This window comes from Solanum tuberosum, unplaced genomic scaffold (assembly GCF_000226075.1).
Source record: "Solanum tuberosum cultivar DM 1-3 516 R44 unplaced genomic scaffold, SolTub_3.0 scf00234, whole genome shotgun sequence".
NCBI lineage: Eukaryota > Viridiplantae > Streptophyta > Magnoliopsida > Solanales > Solanaceae > Solanum > Solanum tuberosum.
Window position 1 is genome coordinate 950815 of NW_006239168.1, and position 10601 is coordinate 961415.

Here is a 10601-nt window from a genome sequence, read left to right on the forward strand (position 1 = left end):
TTTTTTCCGAATAAACGAATTACGTGTACGTTTAATTATATTTGTTTCAATAGTATTGTTCATTCATTCAACATGAAGAGAGAATTAGAGAGTTGACTTCTTAAACCTTTAATATCCTTCTCTTTAGCCATAAGCAAAATATAGTATAATTAATTAAGCACGTCTATCTATTCTTTTCATGCATTTATTTATTTTTAATAATTAGGAATATTTTTTTATTTTTGACCGTCATGAAGTGGAGGTGGTGTTTTTTTAATATAAAAGTTTATAATAATAATAATAATAATAATAATAACGTTATGTTCACTTTAAATTTAAAAAGATCAATCAAACATCGTTTGGAGGCAAAACTTGGGGAAAGATTAATTAGACAGAATATGACATAATTGTAATCTACTTAGGATCTGATTTTATGTAGTGAGATTTTTTTTAGGTTAAGGATTAAAATAGAAAATTGATAAATATCTATATAATAAATGTGTTTATTTTGGTCCTTAATATATTTCACTTGATTGAAATAATCCTTAATATATGACAAAAAGTGTTCATATTGATACTTTAATTTACCGTAAAACTAATAGATTTATTTTTTAAAAAGTGTTCTGGTTCTTTTCCTTAATGTATGAATTATAAAGTTATGTATATACTACCTTTAGTAAACTCCACTCTAGCTAACTCATTTTTAATTATATTGTTATTTTTATTTGGTCAACATATATACTGTGTATTAATTAATATAATAAAAAATACTATCATCATCACAATAGTTGACCTTCATGATCCATATTAATTTGGTCATTACGTAAAAACAGACGATACATAGTGTAGGGATATATATATATATATATATATATATATATTCATACTATAAAATGCGTGTTAAAATATTCCATAAAACTTTCATGTTAATTGCTAAGGGAAATTAAGCAAATACTCAATAAAAGCAAATTAATTATAAACATATATCTCTTTACATTCATACCCCACTAAATAATTATAATATATATTCCTAACTAATTTCGTTTAACTGATAGTGTGATGTTAAATTAGTATTATATATTGTATTGATATTATTAAGGCTGATAATTTCGTTTTATTGACAGTAAATCATTTTCTGCATATGCATATATAGCCGTCTAGCTATTATTTTTAATATTTCTTGTTATCTATTATTCTTGTGTTTTTTCTTTGAATGTTGTCTTTTGCAATTGGTGTTAGGGAAAATGGTCAAAAAAATATTAATGTACTATTTAAAATATAAGTAAATTTGTCTATTTCTTTTGTTAAAATTTTGATCTAGTAATATGTAATTAAAGATACGATATCTAAGTCTGATTCAATCCTAAAAGTTAGTTTGTGCCATATAAGTATATTATCAGTGTATTCTTCAATCAATGTGAGACTCTAACTCACTCTAATATAATATTATGATCGTCGTAAAAATTAAAAGTCTATTTTTTTATTGACTCCTCTCAAAGTTCTAATCCAAGGGCAACAAAAATCATAGTCGAAAGTTGGAAAGCAATTAAAGAGTTTTACCTTTTCTTCTCGAAGAAACTAGGGATGTAGAGTCTAATCATTTTAAGTTATAGTTTGCAATAAAGGCAACGACGAGACGATTTGTTACAAATAAAAGTATTAATGAACCATAAGTAATTTAATGGACAAACAGCCAATTAAATTTTTAAGGACAATAATTACACTATCAAAGTCAATTTTAAATTTTTTGCAATTTTTTTTAAACATTAGCATGATGAACCCCACATTTTCCACCTTAAATAGTTAATAAATTTTATTTAAAAAAAGGTAGACCATTTCGTAAAAAAGCAAAGTAGGGAAACGGTAACTCTTTAATAAAGTATTTGGGACACAAATGTTGACATTTTAACTAATGCTCAGAAATTATTTTTATATTTTGAAAGCCATACTATATAGTCTATATTATTTTACTTTTTTCCTCAAAGTTTGGAGAAACAAATATCAAAATAGGAAAAGGAAAAAAGGATTGGAGAAACAAGTATGTATGCTTCCATCGTACGTGGTACAGTAGATAAGATTGCTCCTTCCTTAATCAGAGGTCTTGAATTCGAGTCTTAAGTATGAAAAAATATTTAATAGGTAGCGTTATCCTTGAACGAAACTCTAGCGATTCTGAATTAGTCGAACTTTAATGCGGGTACCGAATACCAGATGGGAAACCAAAGAAAGAAGTATGTATACTCCTTTCTTCTTTTCTTTTGTCTTTTGTTGGTTAAGGAGGGTGGGGGGTAATTTTTCGATATTATGATTTTTGTCAAATAACAAGTTTTCCTTCTTTATTTTTATAAAATACTCGTGTGCCTGAAAGTCTTTGATGATAATATAAATTAAGATTTTTATCATGATTACAATTTTAGAGAGACGCGAACGCAAAAGTGATCTATGGTATCATTTTTGTAATTGAATAATCATTAATGAAAATTGTCTTTATATTTGACGGTGGTATTTTCAATGATTCCTATCTTATTGACGACACTTTATGTTTTTATTAGGCATAAAATACATATAGACATCTTAATTTGGTCTCATGAATTATGACAACTAAATACTCAAACTTAAGGATGTATATCTAGACACCTCGATTCGTCTCTGTTGTGTCAGTTTAACACTTCAATCTATACAAAATGATCGTCTAGACATCTTTAAAAGTTTACTTACCATATTAGTATCGATTGTTCACGAGATACCATAAAATCGAATTGAAGTATATATATATATATATATATATATATGTTTTTAAAGTTAAAATATTTAGTCACTAGGTCAAGGGCCGGACATGAAATTCCTATGTAAACATAAAATAAATAAAAGAAGATACATATGATCCAAAAAAGAACATCAATTGCATTGAGAAAAGGACATGAAATTGTATCAATTTAATAGTGCAAACTTATAAAATGACAGCATATTTTTTTGTAGTTATCATAAATCAAATAATTAAGATGTTGCCAACCATGACCAAAAAATAAATAAAAATGGGCATCATCTCATTGTCTTTCATGTTCCTATTTTTAACTATGACAATGACTTCAATGGTTGTCATTTGCCCTTTTCTCAAACCTCTCAAACAACGATATAGTGGTGAATTCAAAATTTAAATGTGATCGACTTTAAATTAAAAAATGTATATTATTGAATAGATGTAACATATAATAGTAGTAGATTAAAAAATCTTGATAAAGAAATTTAAGAAAATATATGTCTAAATTCTTAATTTTTTTAATTTTCCAAAATATGTCGATAAATATAATGAATCATTCACGTGCAAGCCTCCTATTAGGAATTTGGTATGTCAAACGCTAGAAAAACCTCACCCTCTATTTCATTTTCTTGCGTATATAACCGCACGAAAGAACATGGAGACGTAAAAAGGAAAGGTCCTATTAATTTGTTTTGATCCACAATATAAAGAATAAAATGATAATGGGGATTTGAATATTCTTTCAATGAAACCTTCGAAGAAAGACAGGTTTTAATTAATTCAACTTGTTTATTTGATTGAAATGATGACATTTGTTCATATTATTACAAGACACTTGGAGTTGAAAATTAAAGAAATAATTAATTGACCACTTTGAATAAAAGTAGAATCTTCGAAGAATAACAGCACTACTTGAATAATTCATTGGGAGACTAAGTCAATTTTAATCTCAATTATCACAGCATTATAAAACTTAGTTAGAAAAAAAAAAGATAAATTAAGAAAATCACTTGTATGCTTAATGATTAATTATTTCTCAATTAAGATAAACTTAGTTAACATTTCCTCAAGGTAAAACTTGAGAATGGAAAAAATAAATACACGTTTTATATTTGTAAGTGAATTACTTTATATAAATCTAAATTAATCGAATGAAGATAATGATAAAACAAAAAAAAAATGGTAATATAATAACTACTATTGTTTGGGGAAAAAAAGAGAGTAGAATTTTGTATTACATACTGAATTGACAACTTTAACCTCAATTAATTCCAAACTAATAAAATTATTGTTTTCACATACTAAAATAATAGTATAATTGAACTAGAATAAGATAAAAATATCAAGATGGATCTGTAATGTGTCAGTTTAATTAATTTTTTAAAGAAGAAAAATAGATTAGTTTATATTATTTTCAGATCAGAAAAAAAGCTCAAAACACCAAGAGGAATCTGTACTATTATCTTAATTGATTAATTAATTTACGGGATAAATAAAACTAATAATATTTTAAATTCTCAGATCTCTAAAATGCTTAAATTCACATTCTAACTCAAAAATAAATTTAGGAAAAGAAATCATTTTATTAATAAATATTAATTTCAGTTTTATAGAAATTTTAGTCTATAAATAATATATAAAAATAAATTTTCTAGTCAAAGTCAATTCGATTTGCAATTTTATAAATATAAAAACTATTTAAGTTTATAAATAAAATATTTTCCGAATCCACTAAAAGGGAGGCGCAGACAGAAAGTAAAAATGCAACTCTTTGCTTGGTCTATGTTTTACTTAATAGTGCAAAAGATCCAAACTTTTTCCATTGCTTACCAAATTTTCTCTTTTTTTCTTTTTTTTTATGTATTTATATACACATTCATGATTCAACCATTTACATATAATAAACTCTTTTTGCATTTTGTCTAAAATCTTTGCAAGGGAGCAGCTTCTGTTCTTGTTTCTCTTTTTGGCGCTTCTTTTTTGGGATTCATTTGGAAGGAAGTATGTATACTTTGTTGTTCTGTTTCTTGAATTTGAATTGTGGGTTTCTTTCCTTTTTATGTTTTATTTGTTGGTTTGTGATTTCTCGGATGTTGGATTTTGTGTATGTGTGTGGGGTGGGGTGGAGTTTTTCTTGGAAGTTTGGATTTTTGGGGGTTTTGTTTATGATTAGTTGGATGTTGAGTTTGAGGTGTTCTCATTAGTTGGCTTTTGATTTTCTTGAAGTTTGGATTTTTGGGTTTTTTTCTCCATTAATGGTTAGGGAAGTTTATGAGTAGTGGGGTGTTGGGTTTGTGGGGGTGGGGTTCTTATTAGTTGGTTTTTTATTTTCTTGAAATTTGAATTTTTGGGTTTTTTTCTTTTGTGATTTCATGGATTTTGGAATTGTGTGGTTCTTTCTTTTTGGTGGGGTTGTTTTCAATAGTTAGTTTTTGATTTGCTTGGAATTTGGATTCTTGAGTTACTATTTTTTAGCATTTGATTCTTGGATTTGGAATGGATTCTTCAGGAATTTGTGTTATGTGATCCTTTAGGAGTATTAAAGTGTTTGTTTTTGTGAAGATCTCTTATGTTTGATTGATTTTGCTATGTTAAATGTTGGATTGGGATGTATATGTTGAAGAAATGGAATGAAGTGTGTGAATCCTTGTGTATTTCACTGGAGATTTCATAGTGGCGGTTGATTTCTGATTTTAAGTTCTTTTTCTTATAGCTCCACTAATGTGCCATAATGACAAACTTTCTGATCTGTAATGTACTAGTTAGTTCATACCATCATTTCGCGCGCGTGTGTGAGAGATGATCAGCTAATGATGAGTTTCACCCTTCACCTAACATGGAGTATATTCAAATTTGAATCTGTATTTTCTTGTGGATTCAATTAAGCATCATGTATACATATCTCCAACAATTGATAGTATTTCCTCTCATAATGAACTCCTCTCCAGAATCATTTTTCATGCATAAATATTTCATTGGATCTACATCTGTGGTAAATGTAATAGCTTATAGATCGTTATTTTGTTTTGTCTTAGTTATCTCGTCTTGATTTTTGCTTGTCAAAATCGTGGGTTTGACTATAGTTCGTTGGAAGGACGTAACCGATTTTGAATATCATGGTTGGACTATTAAATTTTATGGTGGTTGGGATTTCATCAAGAGACAAATATATACTTTCCTTTATGAATAATTTTTAAACTAAACTTGTCCCTTTTAAAATAAATTGCGGAAGGGATAAACAAGTGTCATCATTTCCTGAAAGTTTACTACTTTTGGCACTAATTGAACTCTAGTACATTGCAGTGTAGCTTTGAAAATTGATCTAGCATATATTCCCTGCTTTCTCATTTGTACTTGTTTGTCTTTTCGTCTAGTGATGTCTACGTAGCTATGAAAATGGGTTTGATTAGTTCTCCTTGTTTGTTCTCTTTGTTTCCCTTAGCTATCCCTCCTTGAATTGACATCCTTTATTAATATGAAGCATTAAAATCTTCTTGGTTAGCCAATATAATCACTAGAAAGGATCATAAGTTTTGTACAAGGATCATAACTCGTGGTTTTGTTACATTCTGTTAGAACTTCTTGTTCATTTATTTGATGTGTTTTTATGCAGAGGAAGCTTGATTCTTGGTGATTATTCTGAAGGGAAAACATCACAATTTTTCTATGCTTTAGATGCGGCCAAAGAAAATGTCCATGGCTGTCAAGGATGAGAAGAAAATGGCTCTTGATGTGGCAGCATGGGCATTCAATATTGTCACTTCAGTTGGAATTATTATTGTTAATAAAGCCTTAATGGCTACATATGGTTTCAGCTTTGGTAAGTTATGACACTTGTCCTGAAGGTTTATATTTTCCATTTTTTTTGGGGAATTTATCTTACTGAATTTACTATCTATTGCATCTACTCGTGTTAAATGGTCGTTGGTGCATGTTTTGTTTGTGTATGTTTCAATGAGGGTCAATTTTTTGGTTCTGCTGATCATGGATTTTGAAGTCTGAGCACTTTGAAAGAAATCTTACTTACTGAAAAAGATGATTTCAAAGATATCTAATTATCTTGCTTCTAAGGCAAATCTATGCATAAAGTAGGCTGCTTTTCTGGAAACTATGTACGCATTAACTTTTTTGAGACCAAGCAAATGTATAAGCCGTCTAGGCGAACTATTTTAAATGAATTTTCTCATTCTAATTCTCGAGAGAAGCTGCCATTGCCTCCCTGTACTTCAATATCTAGTTTTAAAGATATGGTGTTAATGGATTAAGATAAGTCTTTGAGCTTGCCTTAGGAGCATAGTGTCTTCTTCTTAGAAAAACATGGTTTCTTGCTAATCATTTGTAAGCTTTTAGAATGAAATAGCTTGATATTTCTTATGTTATCCTGACTTTGTCTTATTATTCCGTCCAATTTGCAGCGACAACCTTAACTGGGATGCATTTTGCTACGACGACATTAATGGTGTTTTTTCTTAAATGGCTTGGGCATATCCAGAATTCCCAACTTCCGTGGTCTGAACGATTGAAATTTGTTTTGTTTGCAAACTTCTCTATTGTTGGAATGAACGTGAGTTTAATGTGGAACTCTGTCGGATTTTATCAGGTAAGTGTGAAGAATCATCAGACATTTATGCTCTACTTGTCTTGAATTTTGATCTCACATCTCTTTTCCTCTTGAACTCTCATCAGATTGCAAAGCTAAGTATGATACCAGTGTCGTGCTTTTTGGAAATTGTGCTGGATAACGTGCGATACTCGAGAGACACCAAATTAAGCATTTTGGTTGTCCTACTAGGTGTTGCAATCTGTACTGTTACTGATGTAAGTGTAAATACAAAGGGTTTTGTTGCTGCCTTCATCGCAGTCTGGAGCACTGCCTTGCAGCAATATGTAAGTTCTTGATACGAATCTGTGGTATGACTTCGCATATGTCAACATATAAAACCAAATTTTCTGGTGTATTTGCAACCTGCTTTTGTATATCTGGTCTTAATCAATTGCATTTACTGTCAAGTTAACGTTTTAATTTTCTATTTCCTCTATATGTTCCACTGACTTATTATTGTGGCTGATGTTTCTTCCTTCCGATGCAGTATGTACATTATCTTCAGCGTAAATATTCACTGGGATCATTCAACCTGTTGGCGCATACTGCACCAATACAGGCTACATCCCTGCTGTTACTGGGGCCCTTTTGTGACTACTGGTTGACTGATAAGAGGGTCGACGCATATAACTATACCTCAATATCACTTGTAAGTACATCAAAGTCCTCTTTACTTGACATAAAGGAAGTACACGGTATATCATGGTCACGTAATACAATTCGCTTGAGTTTCTCATGCACTTTGAAAGGATAACGTTTCACCATATAAGATGTGATATTTCTGTTTAGTAATTTTTGTGCTACCACAGTGAGGATTATCCGTTAAAGTTCAATTACCAACTTTCTACTGGTCATGTACGCATTTCTTAAAATGTTGCTTATCTTGGCTTAAGACGTTAGACAGCTAGGTGCGCATCTTTAAGCATTTAAAGGTTGAGACTAGTACATACTAGACTCAATTGTATTTCGCCTTTGATCTTACTAGTTTGCGATTATAATAGTTTGGATGTGTTTTTTTTCTTATTGCAGTTTTTCATCGTCCTATCATGTACGATAGCAATAGGGACGAATCTCAGCCAATTCATCTGCATTGGAAGATTTACAGCAGTGACATTTCAAGTGCTTGGTCATATGAAGACCATTCTTGTCCTGATTTTGGGTTTCCTATTCTTTGGTAAAGAGGGACTCAATCTACACGTCGTCTTTGGAATGGGCGTGGCCATCGTTGGCATGATTTGGTATGGTAACGCTTCCTCACAACCTGGTGGGAAAGAGCGGATACCACCCCCCACTGTCGTCAAACCTGAAAAACACATGTTACTACCAACAGAGCTCGACGAGAAAGTATAGGGAGTCATCTCTCCGAGAAATCGAAGCAGAGTAATTGACAATTTCATACTGCCATATAGTCATTTTAGTTCAACCATATGATTTTTATATTTCACAGTCTGAATCTTTCATGTTCTATAACAGTGAGATTTTCTTTTGTTTTCCCTAATTTTATGTTGAAATTCATATGTTAAAGACTGCAAAGATGGTGTCATTTGATAAATTATTTTATGAAGCAATGTAGCTTTGATCTTCCCTCTTGTTCATTTTTATATTTAGTCATTTTAATAAAGGTTTTAAGTAGGGTAAAAGATCACAAGTGGCATTCTGGTGGGATGCAAAAATCGAGCGTCATGCGAAAGCTAATAATTGCAACAGATAAACAAGAAATGTAATATTATTACATATTTTAGTCAGTTGGCCTACATATGAAAAGTCATTGTAGATGATATTGTGTTACGCTACAAAAGAAAGGGTATTTAATTTATAGAGGTTCAATTTTTTCCTCCGAGAAAGTAATAATCAAATATAGAAGAGATAAATATTTTTCTAAAAAGTAATTATGGTAATATTTGTTTTTTTTTTCCGAGAGAAATGACAGAATTCAAAAATGATAAGAAAATAAAAGGAAAACCTTAATACATTCCACTTTGATTGTGTCTCCCTCACCTTCCAATCCGCCTCATCTTCACCTCTATCCCCACTTTTACCGCTCATAATATTTATCTAAATTATACAAATAATTTTAGAATAATATTTTTTGGTTACTTATGAAAAAAAGAGAGTAAAGAATTCACTTATTTTTATGAAAAATTATCTACATGCATATAATTAATAGGTATATTCACTTGATGTGAAAAACTTCAACCAATGAATGCTGACATTCATATTTGGTAAACATTAAATATGATAAATATTCTTGTATTTTCATTGTTTGTAATTATTTAGTGGTCCTTTAAATAAACATGGATGCATGAATTTGACAAGTGATGAAAATAGCCAAAATAAATAAATTAAATATTTATGTGAATCAAATTCTCATTCAATTTATACTCATGTTTTCATTCAAACTATGATTAATGCTGCCATTTAATGGCTTCTCTTTCATTTCTAACAGATAACACACACTCCCTCCCTCTTTGGGATTTTTTTTTAATTTCAATTTTTCACGTGACATGATTTTATATCATAAGATTAAAAGACATTTTGATACGTTTTTTTTACATTTCTTTACTTTCTTAGCCTTCGTATCAAGACAAACAAATTGAACTGGAGTGTGATTCTTCATAACAGATTTTGTTTTTTCTTTATGATATATGAAAGATATGTATCAAATTTGAGCTTATTTTACATGACTGGAATTTAATGCAATTTTTGCATGATTCAACTTCAAAAGATCGCTTCATTACTCCATCTACTTTTTAAATGTACAATGTTTTGCTTAAAATTCATAAAACTATCAAAAATTTCTTTATAAATAAATTGCTTATAATACTTTACCAAAAAAAGGAGAACACAAGAAGTTCAAGAAATACTTATACCAATATACAACTTAAAAAGTTCAATTTTGATTTTTGATTGATTTTAACTTATAAATATTTCTAGTATTACCAACAAAGCTAGACAGTTTGACCAGCTTATAAAATTAATCGAACACCACTTAAAATTTAATTAGCGGTCCAAAAAATATCAAATTGCCACTTTCTTCCTAGATGAGATAAATTTGGGCCATAGGATTGCGTTGGGCCTGCAGTGTTCTAGGTTTAACATTTTGGCCATTTCTTGCTCAATCTTCAATAATATGGTTTCATCCGTTCACGTTTATTTGTTCATATTTGTCTTCATTTATACGACTCATATTTTTAGCAAGTTTAAAAGAGAATGATTTGACTTTAAAGTATTCATTTACTCTCAATAAAATGATTTATT

General features: G+C 29.7%; 1 protein-coding gene across 2 annotated transcripts; it reads left to right on the forward strand.

Moving 5' to 3' along the window:
• The first annotated feature begins 4466 nt into the window (after positions 1–4466).
• Positions 4467–8927, forward strand: LOC102605671 (UDP-galactose transporter 2). 2 transcript variants are annotated; one of them, XM_006357292.1, is made up of 6 exons: positions 4467–4495; positions 6354–6560; positions 7156–7340; positions 7427–7627; positions 7831–7992; positions 8373–8927. In XM_006357292.1, the coding sequence occupies exons 2-6, from the start codon at positions 6416–6418 to the stop codon at positions 8691–8693; spliced, it is 1014 nt and encodes a 337-aa protein (XP_006357354.1). In that variant the 5' UTR covers positions 4467–4495; positions 6354–6415; the 3' UTR covers positions 8694–8927. The 2 variants fall into 2 exon arrangements, with proteins under 2 accessions (XP_006357354.1, XP_006357353.1); XM_006357291.2 differs by lacking the exon at positions 4467–4495 and adding an exon at positions 4503–4741.
• Positions 8928–10601: the final 1674 nt, after the last annotated feature.

Excerpts from the sequence above, each read along its gene's own strand:
- LOC102605671 (XM_006357292.1), top strand. The coding sequence starts at position 6,416 with ATGCGGCCAAAGAAAATGTCCATGGCTGTCAAGGATGAGAAGAAAATG. Across the intron at positions 6,561-7,155 it reads TACATATGGTTTCAGCTTTG|CGACAACCTTAACTGGGATG; the intron begins GTAAGTTATGAC and ends TCCAATTTGCAG. Across the intron at positions 7,993-8,372 it reads ACTATACCTCAATATCACTT|TTTTTCATCGTCCTATCATG; the intron begins GTAAGTACATCA and ends TTCTTATTGCAG.